The sequence below is a fragment of the Rhinolophus sinicus genome, linkage group LG04 (assembly GCF_036562045.2).
Source record: "Rhinolophus sinicus isolate RSC01 linkage group LG04, ASM3656204v1, whole genome shotgun sequence".
NCBI lineage: Eukaryota > Metazoa > Chordata > Mammalia > Chiroptera > Rhinolophidae > Rhinolophus > Rhinolophus sinicus.
In genome coordinates this window covers 75952163-75967450 of record NC_133754.1, presented here as the reverse complement: position 1 = coordinate 75967450, position 15288 = coordinate 75952163, and the positions used below count along the sequence as shown (strand labels likewise).

At 37.3% G+C, this 15288-nt stretch overlaps 1 protein-coding gene across 3 annotated transcripts in view; it reads right to left on the bottom strand.

Moving 5' to 3' along the window:
* Nucleotides 1-507: 507 nt before the first annotated feature.
* PDLIM3 (PDZ and LIM domain 3) overlaps nt 508-15288 on the bottom strand; it is a 28578-nt gene continuing 13797 nt past the window's right edge. The window contains exons 4-8 of one of the 3 annotated variants that reach the window (XM_019736168.2): nt 11484-11551; nt 6190-6453; nt 4408-4538; nt 2758-2869; nt 508-1484 (exon numbers count right to left, since the gene is read on the bottom strand). In XM_019736168.2, coding sequence (XP_019591727.1) covers nt 1295-1484; nt 2758-2869; nt 4408-4538; nt 6190-6453; nt 11484-11551 — 765 coding nt within the window. In that variant the 3' untranslated portion in view covers nt 508-1294. Of the gene's footprint in view, nt 1485-2757; nt 2870-4407; nt 4539-6189; nt 6454-11483; nt 11552-11919; nt 12108-15288 lie in introns of all 3 variants that reach the window. The other 2 variants (XM_019736170.2, XM_019736169.2) reach the window with 2 other exon arrangements.

The window sequence follows — 15288 nt, the reverse complement described above, 5'->3', positions numbered from 1 at the left end:
GTGACATGGTGATGAGGTGGCACGACAGTCCCCTCCTTCCCACCTTGCTGGTTCCCCATGCTTTGTCCTTGGAGGGGACAGTTTCAAAAGTTCCCGTGTGTCCAGCACCACCATAGTGAGAGGCAAGGAGACAATGCAGAGCCAGAGGCCAGATGGAGTTCACATCTGTGATGCAAAGGCTTCATGACTCCAGGGAAGGCTGAGCTGGCACTTTTGGAGGTGTTGGTGGAGGTGGCATTATTGTCTGGTCCCAACGATCTTGAGAAAACAGACCACCTGTGAAATCATGGGTTTCAGCAGTGGATACCAGCAGTGACCCTGGGAGACCAGTAACCCCTCTGTTCCTTAGGAGGTCCCCTAAACTGTCTCCTCTTGGAGATACCATTTTGGGAAGGAGGAGAAGGTGGTGATTAACCTTTGAGCACAAAGAAACAGCCTTCGTGGAGTCTGAACCTTGAATTTGACTGAATATTTATCTGAAAGAGCCATTTAAAAAGAAAGAGACTATTTCAAAGCAAAAGAAACTGTTTTAATCTGAAAGAGACTGAATTACCTTTGACTAGCAAATTTAAATGCCCCTCCTATGAGCAGAAATTGTACACTCGTAAGAAAGAGTAAATGCGTAATAATACTAAAGGAGCCACATTTTCTTAAAATACCTGAGTTGTTAGTGTACGTATGATTGGGCCTTCTCATTGGAATGTTGATTTTATCGGAATTCATTGAGTGCCACTTCATTAGGTATTTTAAAAATGTTTTATGTGTTCATTATGTATGTTGCTTCCAATGGTATAATTGTTGAATATGAAACTAGAGAATCCAGGGAATTTTTCCCTGACATGCACTATAATAGTTAAAGCAGATAACAGACAACTGCAGGCTGTGTTAGAATACAAGATTATTATTTGGTATTTACTACAATTGCAAAATCAACTTGTTAAGGAAAGACGATTAGACTCCCCCAAATATCTTGATGTTTACATGTTTGATGGTCATAACATAAATTTAAATTGTGGAGGATGACATCCAAAAAATTATTGGTTTAAATCTCATTAACTTATTGCTAGCCCCAAAGAAAAAAAGTTGCAAAACACAGCTGAATGTATGTTTCTGTTATAGCAGGCATTTGCCTCCCATGCCTTCTCCTCAGTACACAATAAGATAAACATCTAAAAGCCTTGGTTTTAGATTGGGACTCAACAGTTTGCTACACTTCTGCCTGGAGTCATTAGTGCCTTCCTGTGTAAGTGCGTGTGAGTGAATGCGTGGGTGCTCTGGTTTGCGGAAGACTTAATTAAGTTTTGGGATACAGAGTGACTGTGTCGTAGCCCTCTGGGGGCCTCGTGCGGGCTCTTGCATGAGTTTCGCAGTACAGCTCCCCCTCCACGAAGAAGTAGCCCTTTTGCTTGAGGTTGAGGTTGCAGTCAGCACACACAAAGCACTCTGGATGCCGGTACTTATCCCGCGCCTTCACAACGGCCCCACTGTGGAGAAAAAGGAGATGGAGTAAAAAAAAATAACAAACCCTGATACAAAGGTGAGAACACTACAGATAAGGCAGGTGTATCTGTTTCACATTCAGGAAACTGTAGCCTCCAGCTGTCATAGGGGGCACGGCAGTGAAATTGACGTAAATATCAGGGAGATCCAAGACAACCGTAATAAACCATCACGTTTCTGATGGGAATATTTTTTCAGATTTTTCAGACAAGTCGTTTATGTAAAAATTATAGGTTGTTCCTTCATGATCTTTCCCCATGGTTTCTTTGGAGGAGGGAGACATGATACAGATAGACAAACACCTCTGCAAAGGATTCTGATTTTGACCAAAGTTGTTGTCTACACAACTAAGCGTCCCTCTGATTGCTTTCTATCTCGATGGCCCAACCTCTCTTTTCTGTGGAGCGCAGTGAAAAGAGATCAAGGAACAGAGGTGGCATTTCCACAGGGGGGTGGATTTGCCTTTCCTATCAAAACAACCACAATAACAAAGAAAACAGTTTGCTACAATTTAGGAGCAATAATTGCTTTTGGTAACATCACAAACTATCCTGTTTTAGGAGGTCCTCTCTGCTCCTGAGCTCCGGTGTCCTGCTTATTTCTCTCTGTTCCACATTCCCCCCTTTGCTCTGATCAGGCTTATCTCCCACTTGCCCTCCTGGGATATACCCTGGATAATTAATTGGACAGATGGTGCCTCCACGTGTGAGCTAATGGTAGAGGAACAGAGAAAAGGAATGAGAAAAGTGTGTGGGGGGGGCGCATTTGCAGGGAAGAGGTTGAAATGATCTGGTTCACTTGAAGATTTGAACTAGCAAGTGGGGATATTCAAACATAAAGGACCTCGGATGGAAGCTGACTGATTTTTTAAAATTATATTTCAATATTTGCGCAATTTAAGAAACTAGGTAAAGATAATGTGTTTTAACTAACAGCTTGATGACTTGGGTTTGTATAGAAAAGCAAGTACTCAAAGATTACGTACCTTAACAAAGGGAGAGCTTTTTGAAAGGAAGTTTTGATTCTTGGAAATGTTTTTTTAAAATATGTTTCTGGGCAGTTTTTTTTTTCATGAGAATAATCTGAAATTATAAATCGAGTGCTGACTCACATTATATGGCAATTGTAGGGTATGTCTGAAGAATTCTGGTCAAAATGTGATAAATGTTGTGGATGGTGTATTTCAAGTCAATGAATAGAAATAGAGAACTGCCACCAAGATTTATAGGGAATTCCTGGGTTAAAAATGAAACTTACACAATGCCATGCCCACATTTGTCACAGAGTGGCATCTTCTGTGTGCTGCCAGCACCACCGTGGACTTTTGTAACCGGAGCTCTCACACTCCGAGTTCCAGCAGGACGGTCATCTGAAAAACAAAGTGTTTCCATTTATGGCAAAGGAACAGCTGGCTACAGTTTGTACTTTGCTTCTATTTTAAGGTGTGCACTTTAACCTAAGAAATTCTTAAGTTGCGCCTGCCCATAGTATCATTTCAAAAGAAGTAGGGCGGGTTCAAGCACAACTTGCTCGGAAATAGGGCCTTACAAAACAGAATTAGTGAAACATTTTTGTTGTTATAGGGAGTTGTTACAAAATGCTCAAAGGAGCAGAGAACATTTTTCATTTTTTCATTTTTTATCGTGGTAAATACATACAATCTAAAATTGACCATTTTTACCATCTTTAGTGTGTATCTAGTAGCATTAAGTACATTCACAGTGTTTAAAATTATCGCCTATATCCATTTCCAGAACTTTTCCATCATCCCAAACTGAAACTCTGTATCCATTAAACAATAACTCCCCATTACTCCCTCCTTTCACACCCTGGTAACTTCTATTGTACCTTCTATATCTATGCCTTGCAAATTCTAAGTACCTCGCATGAGTGGAATCATACAATATTTGTCCTTTTTGTGTCTTGCTTATTTCACTTAGCATGATGTGTTAAAGGTTCATCCATGTTGCAGCATGTGTCAGAATTTCATTCTTTTTAAAAACTGAATAATATTCCATTGTACACATATACCACATTTTGTTTATCCATTCATCTATCAATAGACATTTGGCAATTGTGAATAATAATACTGCTATGAACATTGGTGTACAAGTAAGTGTTTGAGTATCTCCTTTGAATTATTTTGGGGATGTAACTGGGAGTGGGATTCCTGGATCATACGGTAATTCTACGTTTAACTTTTTGAGAAACCACCGTACAGTATGTCATGCGGGAGACCATGCTCGCTGCGCCATTTGTTGTGCGGGGTGGCCTGCGGGGTCTCTGCTCCCGCTCCCCACATAAGAACACAGGATATGGTGAGGCCAAAAAGGAACACCCACGGAGCCATAGGTAGGGGAGTCATACCACTATGGCTTCACTGGGGGCTGGGTTCACCGGACGTGCAACCTGCTGTCTGTTTTTCTGCCAACCAACCGACGACTCTCCTCCTCTACTCTCCTCGGCCCTCCTTGGCCCTCCTCGGCCCTCCTCGGCCCTCCTCGGCCCTCCTCGGCCCTCCTCGGCCCTCCTCCGTAGCAGCAGCAGTTATATTAGCGGCTAATTGGCTAACTGGCTACAGCTGATGGCCAATCAGCCACAGCTGACGGCCATCTACTACCCGAGCCAGCACCCTTCCACGTGAGGCCGAGAGCCTGTAAACCACTTTCTGGGGCTCTGTCCCCACAATGGAATTTGTCTTTGGCACCTTTTAAACCATTAAGTTGGTGGCTACTTGGACACATCCTGGAAGTTCCTTTCCTAAACCAGGCACCACCCAAATTGTTCTAGGCAAAGATTCATTTGATTTCTCTATAAAATCAATATTTAGACTTTCATTCCCAGTCTGTTTGCTGGACTCCCCACCACCCAGCGTTCCAACAGCCTCTATCAATAGCGGCTGCTCACCGGGACCATCGTTAACTAGTTCCTGGAGCACCCTGAAGGAGCCTGACTGCCGAGGCTGAGTAGGTTCATCCCGATTGTCATGGAGCATCCGGTACACGTCTGACTGGGGGGGCCCCGAGACTGTGGGTTCACTGAAACACAATATGGCAGGCAGAGCATCAGGAGCATTGTGGGCAACAGACTTGCAAGAAGCCACATGACATCAATAAACAGTAATCCCTATATTTGCAGTAACTCCTGAGCAGAGATTTAGTATTTTCCAGTTATTTTATATCACAGTTAAAAATATAATGTTTATTCACATAGGTTGCCTTAAAATGCCATCAGTTAACCTCAGGGTCACATCAGCACTGTCCCATTTTGCAAAATACTTTGGAGGGCAACTAAAATGTGATTGTTCAGAAATGGTCATTTAAAAAAAGATTGGTGTCTGATGGACATATAATTATAGATAGGAACAAAATTTACTTTTCTCAGAAAAAAGACAATATATACATGATAGAAAGTGCAGAAGTGAGCCCAGTTTGATTATTCTCAGGCATAAAATTGTCATTAAATTCAGATTCATTTTTGATATTAAACTAAAAGTATATTGTTTAATTTTGTTTTTAAGATTAATGTGCTGTGTTGACTCTTGGAAGCAACAAAGGTATTTTGCTTGTAAATCGAAGAAGTTCAAATTGTCAGTGTTTGAAAGCACATAATGTAGAAACTTTCACATATACATCAGTTATATTGACTATACTACATTTTCTAAGTAGCCACATTATAATTCATTTACAACAATGATAGCAGCTTTATTTCATAAACTTTCTATAAATATATTCATGATAAGCAATTAAAAAGAAATGCTACAATAAAACTACATGTCAGGCACTAAATGCTTTATTATTTTATGCCATTGAATTGCATTATCTAGAAAAGTTAGTTGTTATCTGCACATATTTTTATTACCTAAATCATATCTGGAAATAATCATCTTACATATCTGAATTTCCATGCAAAATGGCTTTGAGATACACTATGCTATTATTATCTTATTGTACTCATCCCAAGAGAGAGCTTTGGGATATTGTTACATAGCACTCTTAAACATTATTCTACTGTAATTTATAAAAAGTGGGCCTGTAGTATTGAAATAAGTAATAAGATTTTATCTTATAATAAATATCTTAATTGTAAAAACTTGATGGCAAAAGTACTTCAAACAAATATTCATAATAAAGAAGAAATTAGTCTAAATAGAGATCATTGGAAATTAAATATCTATATTAATAATTTGATTTATATATAAACCAAATAATAACAACTTATAAACCCTTACTCATGGCAGAAATTTTAAATGGAAAAGTAATTACCTCCCCACAATACACTATTTGAAGAGAGAAGTATCATCTCTTTTAAAACTGCTCTGGACTTCCCAATTTTTGACCCCCAACAGAGAAGCATAGAGTGTACCAATTATTAATTACTTTTGAGAAGTATTGTATCTAACATGTGTAAAGTACATTGTAGCTTTTCAAAACACATATCCATTTGGTCCTTCCATGATTTCAGTTTATTGTGATTGGTCATATAAAGCTCTATTTAGTTAATTCTTTAAATCACCTTTATCATTAGGACTAGATATTTGCAGTAAATACTTAGTATTTTTTTTTCTTTAAATATTTTCACATAGCTTTCTTTCAATTAAGACAATGTTAAAATAATACACCACCAGTAATGTTGACATTGCCTACGTGCTTAGTTAATATGCCCATGGTTCAAAAAGACTCATATTACCTCATTGGGGGTGCTTCCCCTAGAGCTGTTGAAACCTGACCCTGAAGTGTTTCCATAATATTGTCATCTGAGTACAACTGCATAGGTGTATTAAACTGAGCATGTACAATCTTCACACCAGGAAGTTCCATTTCCAAAGGAATGTTAGGGGCCATCTTAGCAGCAACTTTCAAGTCACCTGGGCAAATAGTACTAATAGTACTGACAGAAGAAGGGGTGCTACGTCCACTGCTACCGTCAATACCGGACGGAGTACTGCATCCACTGTGTTAATGACCACGTTACACAGAGATGACACAGGAACCAGCAAAACCAGACAAGAGAACACAGAGAACAAGTATAGAGAAGTTAAGAGGAATTGAAGACAAAAAGTAAGAGGTGAAGTAAATAACATTAAAACAAAATGTTTATTTCTGCCTATGATTTATTTTAAAAAGGGAACACATTTCAAAATTCATGACTGAAAAACGTTTAACGAAATTAAAAGGTGATATTGCATTTTTTGGGCTCTGTTCTACTAGGCCATATGTAAGTTGAAGATTACACATAAACAAGTTGTATAAAAACTAGAAAAGATGCTATTCTACTCACTTTGTAAAAGTAGGCCAGATAATTTTAAACTTAACAAAGTCATAGACAAATAATACAGGGAAATTACATTGGTTGGGCAGGCTTTTATATTTCTGAGGTGCAATATTTAAAATTAGAATATTAATAAATGATCCTTCACAAATAGTAGCTGAATATGCCACATGAAGATCCAGTCACATATTTAGGCTAAACATTTCAAAATAAGTATGTTTCAGAAATGCAGTTGAGCTTTAGTTGAATTGTAATTGGCAACTTGTAGGTTGTGTGATAAAGGTTATGTTTTAAGGCGATTTGTAAACATTTTACTCTTTTAACTTTTTCTATTTTCATTCTTTAATTTTGTGGAGAATACACTTTTAAAAAATGGTTCGCTGATTTAATATAGGCTCTAGAACAGCCCACAAATGCTTGTCACCTTGAAATGAATGACTGGAGAACAAATCAGGTGAACTTGCATTCTTTGGGGGCTAAGATATATTTCTTTTCTACATAGCTATTTCATGTAAAAGTTCGAAAGCACACATTTTCATGCATATTTATCATTTCCTTTTACAGACAAGTTGAGGGGACTTCTTATTAAAACATCAGAGAGGCCAATCATGCAATATTAAGACCAGCTAGGGAAATCTCATGTTCTCTCTGAAGCTAGCTAGGAGGCTGGTCAGAGCTGACATGCCGAGGACTAAAAAGTCATTTTTCTACGTGCATTTTAAGAGCAGCATGAGAAAATACATTTTGTAAGAAAATGAAATATACTGAGATTCTTTTTAAAAGCACAGTCATTTAAGAAAAAACCAAAAGAAATGTTAGTATTAATGTAACCTGTCATGCCTGCAGGTTAGTGTTGCTGTAAACTCAAATCAAACAAAAAATTATATGGTGTGTTTATCTCAAAGTCAGTATTCTCTTAGGGCTCAAGTGTGGCTCATATCTGCATTTAGTCTTTAGGGTTACTAGTGCCAACCTCAGCCCCATATGGAGACCACAGACCAAAAAGATTTGGGGCATTGATTTTGTTGACTTCATCAGTGTTGCAGCCTGATTAGTCTGGACATCTCATGTTACTAAATGGTTTTTTTGTTTGTTTGTTTGTTTTTGTCTTGTGTTATCCAATTCAACCACCTGCACAGCCTAAATTAAGCAGGTAAATATAGACTTGCTCCTTCACTCCCTGGCTGCTGAAACCTGCTTAAAACAGTCTTAGAATTGGTTGATCACATACCAGAACGTCAGGTGGCTTACTCGCCATGTTCATGGATTCAGCACTACACTGGCTCCTGAGATTGACTTCAGTTGGTAAAAGAATAGAAGTAAAATTTCAGTCATAGTGCAGTTTAGAGTCACAATAATATTGATTTTATCTACGTATAAAGAAGCTTATTAAATTGTAATTTAGGGATTTGGGAGACTTAGGCTTAGAATAGTGAACCTTTTCAACAAGCATTTATAACCATTCTGACCTTACTGTGTGTAGGAATAGTGCTAGATAGTGGATAAACTATGATCAATTCAGAACTTAGAGATATACCTTATTTTAGAGTTGTAATGAGTAGGAACCTTTTCCTGTTGTTAGTGTTCTTGTATACATGCATGTTTGTGTGTATAACTTTAGTTAAGCGAAGATTGTGTCTTCTATGTCCTAGTTTCTTTATCATTCTATTTGGGGGCCCATGTCTATTGAATAGATAAGAAACAAACTCTAAGCAACAAGAGTGTTTAATAATTTTAATAAATCTCTGGGACAATTTAAAAGATCTCTTGAACTGATGCTTTAAATCAATTAATTTTCGTTGACTCCAGTCACTGTGACTATCATCATGGGTCACCATGATCTATTCCTGTGACATGGAAAGGTAGGTGCTAATGAGGTTTCTTGACGTTGGCTTAGCGACTCGGCAAGACCACCTGTAAGGCTGATGACACACTAATTACTTCACTCCTGGATAGATCATTAGAGACAAGGTTTAATTTCCCTGGTGTGTGTACAGACTTTTTGGGATATGCTTCAGAAAGCGACTTGTCTGAAATCACTCACAGGATTGTATTTTATCATTTGGTTCCATAAAATACCTTGTACATATTTTTAATGATAGCTTGGGCTTTAAACTTTTACATGTTTGCATATGAAAATACTGGCCTTGTCATATGCTTGATTTATAATGAAATGTTTAAAAGAACCATAACTAGTAGTAAGACCCTAGGGAGATTAACAGATTATGTTAACAATTTAGCATCTCCAATTTACTTCTGATTAAAAAGTTGGTCATTAATGGTGAAGCTATAGCTTGGTACGTAGCCACTCAAAATTCCACCTTGATGAAGAATCATTTGATGAGACCAACAAATTCAGAAGCTAGAGCAGGTAGTGAGGGGGCACAGGAAGAAAGGAATAGTAGAGGCATTTTTACAATTCTTTAAGATTTGTGTACTGATACCTGTTTTTAAGCAACTCTCTCATCCCTGTTTCTCCTCTCCCCTCTTCCAAATTCAGCTATATTGAAAGGCACCTTGCAATGACAAGTTATGAGAGGCTTGTCATTATCACCACATATGAATTAAAATGAAAATATAACAGAAAGGCGTTACAAACCTGACACTGACTTTCCCTGAACTTTTATAAAATTAAATGTTATTGGTCTTTAGCAAAGGCAAATATGTGTTATTCTAATGTATCTTTTTATTTAAGCCTCCATGAGTCCTATCGTTAATGAACTGACGTAATGCTAACCTCAAACGAATGCAAGTGTATTAGGTTAACTGTGCTTCTTTAGGAAGATATAGACACAGAAGGTGCCAAAAATATATATACACATTTTAAGAAAGGAAAAAAACTAAAATTGTAATACTCAATATATACTGATAATAGAAGATGAGTACAAGTCACGTTTGACGTCTGCAATTACAAGAGGTTCTCAAAGTGGTTACCATCAGCGTAATTTTAATACAGTTTTTTCCATTCTTAAAATGTGTATACTTTTTTTGGCATCCTGTGTGTGTGTGTGTGTGTGTGTGTGTGTGTGTGTATTCAATAGCAAGATAGCTTTTTAGCTTTTAATCCCATGTTGTTATGTTATTGGGAGTGAGGTTGGGAAGCTATTGAATACGGAGAAATAGGGAAAAGATGCAGAGGAAAATGGATTAGGAACAAGGGAACAAAGAGAAGTGAAAAAGGATTATGCAGAGTTGCAAGTGTGAGGGAGGGATAATAGCTCCTGGTTCTTCTTGCCACTCGGGAAATATTATTAGGTACTCTTCGAATTGTGTTCCTTTATCTAATGAACATTTACTGAGCATTTACTCTGCTCCAGCTGCATGTCTAGGTGTTGGAGATGCCGTAATTGCTTCCATTCTAGTGAGGGAAGATGCATTTAGTAGTAATTACCTTTTTAGCCTCTTTCTCCTACTCTTTCACTCCATTGCTTCTTTCTGAGTCTGATAACACAAAATTGCCTGTCTCATTTTGAGGTAATCCTCTGGTCCCAACTCTAGCTTATGGAAAGGTCTACACATGGACATGATATGTTAAATGATGCCTGACCATCCACACAGCAGGCATCATAAACGCAGATGTCTCCAGGGCCCAAGAGGGCCACACATATATGAAAACGGGCCAGGTATCATACACTTAGGAGTGATGTGCATTTATTTGGACAAGCTGGAGCGTAGACATTCCATCTTAAAGGCACTTACTTAAGTTCATTTTTGTTAAATACCTGGAAGGTTAAATAAAACATTGTCTGTGAATGAATCCACCTATGGCCCTCTAGTTTGAAACACCTAATGTGGATCATTTTTTGATGTCCCTAACCTGTTAGGATCCGTGCAGCCTAATCACCAACTTCCTTTCTCTGGGCTGACTGATGTAGCTAAGGTCAGAGGAATGGGTTTGAGATTTCCTAAAGTCACTATTTCCTGATGTGGCAATCAGGGCATTAATTTCTTCCCTCATAGGTTGGAGTTCAATTTCTAGAGAAGGTATTTGAAAAGGATCATCGGGAGATATGTTTCTCTGACTGACAGATAGCAATGAAGAGCTTGCTCATTGTTATTCCAGTGTGCATGCAGTTATTCATGAGAGTAACCAGTCTATCTCCCTCCCTCCTAACTCTGTCTTTATTACCCATTTTCCCCCAAGTGGAAAAGTTCCTTTTCAAGTGGCCTCTCTTCTGTTGCAAGTATCCATAAGAATGCAAATTGATTTTTGTGTAACAGGTAGAATGAGTGGGATTACCTAGTGTGAGAACTAAGTGCCGAGGTGGGATGGCCAGCGTCTGTCTGACCTATAAAGCTACACCAGTGTTCCCACGTTTGCCCCACCTGTTTTCTTACTCCTGGTTGGGGGAGGGGGCGGCTGGTTTCCATTTTTGTTCCTGCTGGCTGGGCCTTCCTGAGCTGGGATAGGATACATCTGCCTCCCTCAAAGGTCACTGTGTTCTGGATGGGATCCTCAGGGGTATTAGTTATAAATATATGTGATAATTGCATAACATTTCAAGCTCTAACATCTTGTCAATGTTTACTCTGGGGAATAGAGTTTATTTGGCTCTTTTCTCTGCTAAATGAGTTTGTTTCTTTTGCTTTTGAAATAAGCTTCAAAAGGAGAGAAGTCACTCCAAACACCTAAAAGTTACTTTTCTGGATGATTAGTAAGGATTTATTAAAGAAGCATGCATTCCAAACTTCACAATCTCAAAACTTATGACCTGCTTCGGCCTGGGATTATGAAAGGTTTGGGCCGAATATTGTGCTTGTGTTCAAAGTAGTTCACATCCTGTGAAAACAAAGGGTTAAAAAGTCCCTCAGTGGAAGACTAATACATATTTTTAGATAAAATTAAATGAACAATAATTGTACAGAGCGGATTATTTACCACCAGATATTGACATGACTAAGAAGGGTGATGATGGAACCAGAGCTCTTCCTTCGCTTGAACCATCTATTCACTAAATGTTCAGGAACTGGCCGCTTGGACTCCAGAACATTAGAACCATGTTCTAGATGCTTGTCTTTAAACTACAAATCTGATCATGCCTTCAGAAAAGTAAAAACAAAGCAGCAAGAGCTGGACTTTTGAAAGGAAAAGAAACCGTGTGGTTATTGTTACGAACATGGTGGCCAGAGAACAGGTCCGATACTTACTTTTGAGGTGAACTAGGAATGAGACCCCGCAGCTGTCCATGAAGTGCATCTTGGATATTGCTAGTTGAATAGAGCCCAATGGGTGAGTTATAGGAAGCGCTCACTACCTGTCTTTTGTCATCAATGTTTGCTGCTGCAACAAAAGGCTGGGCCCTTCTGTTGTACCCGGTACCAATGGGTTTGAACTCCTGTACAATGGCAGACAAAATATACAGAGCCACACAATGCACAACAAAGCCGTTAACGAGCAAACCAACAGCACTGCTATTGTTAATCAAGGCTTCTTTACTCACTAGGAGATTAATGGCAAGGTTAAAGGAGGAGTTAGATATAAACCTTTCTACATTGTCTGTGGAATTTACATGTGCCACGTTCATCCACCCAGTGTTAAGGGGCAAAGGAATTGACCTTATTTAAAATATTACAAAATAATTCAAACACTGTATCTGCCCCTACTGACTTCTCTATCTATAACTTTAAAAAAAAATTCTCATATGACTCATTTAAAAACACAGAAATTTTGTGTCAGAAGTGAGATTTTGGGCTTAGAAAAATTATTCTACTTAATATTTTCTCAAGTAAAACGTACACATGCTTTCTCTTCTGTTAATATTTTAATAAAAATGTCCCCATTTTAGGAAATGGAGGAATAAAACAATCAAAAGGGGAATGAGCATTTGTGAATAACTATACTGAATTATTTTAAATAATTCAAGTAAATGCTCTGTTTTTGTTTTTTTTGTCTTAATACAACAAAAAACAAAATTCTTAATTTGGATTAAGTTATAAACTTAAGTTTAGAAATAATAATAATTAAAATATTTTTTCCTTATGAAAGCAGGAAAAACATTTATAGAACACGCCCCCCCCCCCATATTTTTACTGTGATGATTTCATGTTGTGTGCTTAAAAAACTCTGCATTTACTCCAGTCGCCGAAAGACTAAGGTCACTAATGCAGACATAACTAATTATATGAGTCACAAAAGGATTTTCACTTTATTGCTTAAGGAAAAGGATCAAACATCAGAGTCCTAAATTCTGAGCTTGAAATATGCCTAAATGATCTTAAATTCTATATTATTTTTTAATGTCGAAATCACATTTTCCAATTTTTATATAGATTTATAATTTTATAAAGTTATAATTTTTTTTCTTATAAGCAGCGGAAGAAGACCAAAATAGAATGCTAAAATACACACGAGCTAATTCTCTTTCCAAATCTTTTCATTTGGCAGACTCAGTAAGATAAATCTTTACTACAATATTTTCACTCACACATTCACATCAACTTCATTTACTTCTGTGAATGTGTCACCAGTGTTTCACACAGATTTCAAGTAGTACAAACATGATTACTTGAAATGTTACTGGAAACAGACTGTTTTTATTAAAAAGTAGAAATACCTGGTAATATTCTTTTTTATGTCATTGTTTCTTTCTTGTCATTACAAACCAGTAAATTGTGGGATGGTGCTTTTTTTGTTAGGAAAGAAACGATCTCCTCTTTTTAGGGGTGGAACCAGAGTTTTGCATGGAGATTCTTATGCCTGAGAACACCAGCCTCTTCCTGCAGGGACCTAAGCAGCATAATGCTTTCTTTTGGTTCTCCTGAACAGGCAATCACCACACATACTCCCTATGGCCCCATCTAGGCTATTGGCAAAGCCCATTTGAAAAAAATAAAGTTATGAGAAGGCAAATGGGGTGCAGTATCAAATGACTGACTCCAGCTGCCCCAAATCTCATGGTCCCTGAAAATCTGTGATATGGTCAAGGGCAGCTTTTCTCTCACCAGCCATGGACAGCATATTTTAATAGCCTCCTGAATTTGACAAGAAGGTCTGAGTTGAATACAATAGACTATGGGACTGTTGATTGAATTGACTACTAGCTTATTGATTCCTTCCTTTTTTTTTTTTTTTTTTTCCCTTTCGAATAATGGCTCAGTGCGTAGGAGTTGGTTGGGTGACAATATGGTTGTTGCTATTAGATAGATGAATGACTGAAACAACCAAATGTGGCTTTAGAAAAGTGCTGAATCCCAGAACATGTGAAAATGTATGTACTCAAATGTTTATATAGTGGTACAACAGGATTGTTCTGGCTAATTTAATAATGAATTTGGATTGGCTGTGTTTTATGATTAACCATTATGATTAGACATTATTGTGACATGAAATTATGAATTGGAAATAATTGTAACTAATGACAATGGCCATGATTTGAGCTTTGTTACTCTTTTTGTTATGAAAGAAGACAGAAGGCTAATTGCCTAATTTAGTTTTGGTGAATAATAAATCTCTCAGGCTAATTAAGAGAATGAATCAGGCAGGACTGAAGGACTCAAACTATATGGAACTTAGCTTTTTGAAAAAAAACACACACCACAATATGATATGCATTAAAGATTTTGGTAAATAGAATTGAAAAGGTTAGTTAACATAATGTGATGGCTTTATGGGAAAAAAAAATCTCTAGTAGTACTTCTAAGTAGCAGCAAATAAGTTAATCAGCTCCAAGCTTTTTTCTTTGCCATTTTCAGTTTTGGTTATATATTGCAAAAGTCACAAATGCATAATTTGTTAAGGAAAAAATACCCTTCTATTTTCTATTCAGATCATAAAAGGAAGGGTTTCTAATATACGCTTCAAACATTCGTATTTAGGCTGTGTAAAGCATTAGTTTATGGGCTCTAAGTCATTCCAAAAAAGCACAATGAAATGTATACACCAAAGGTAAACGAAAAACGTAAATATGGCACTGAGAGGCAACATTCTGTCCAAGTCTTACGTCACTGTTGATAGTTAAACAGAATCGAAAGACAAAACCAATTAGACATTTGCTATTCCACTTTCATTTCTTTTCGTTTATAGTGGAAAATAATTAGTCATGGAAAATACCAGTAAAAACTTTATATGGCAGTTAATATAGTCCAGCTCTTGTGTTTATTCTACCCAGACAAAAGCATCCAGATGATTCTTATCTCTTAGGAATTCAATAAGTAATCATTGTAATTAATTACATTTTTAAATATTATTTTTAAATGTTAGGAGTTTATATTAAGGAATTATAGTTTGAATTTATAAAATGCTAGAGCTGCTATAGTAAAAGCTAAGAAACTTGGCAGAGATCTGCTGACATCGAGAGAATGCAGCTCTTGACAATCTCCCAAGTCCTGGAATGACCTCAGCAAGGACAGCATTCAAAAACAGTTCACCTTTCAGTTTCTCTCTTGGAGACAGTGTCACAAATAAAAATTGAGTCTGAGAACTGAGGCAATTGCCAACTCCAATAGGAACATGTATGAGATATATCATGTTTGAGATATATATATATATATATATCACCCTCTGTGTGTGTGTGTATA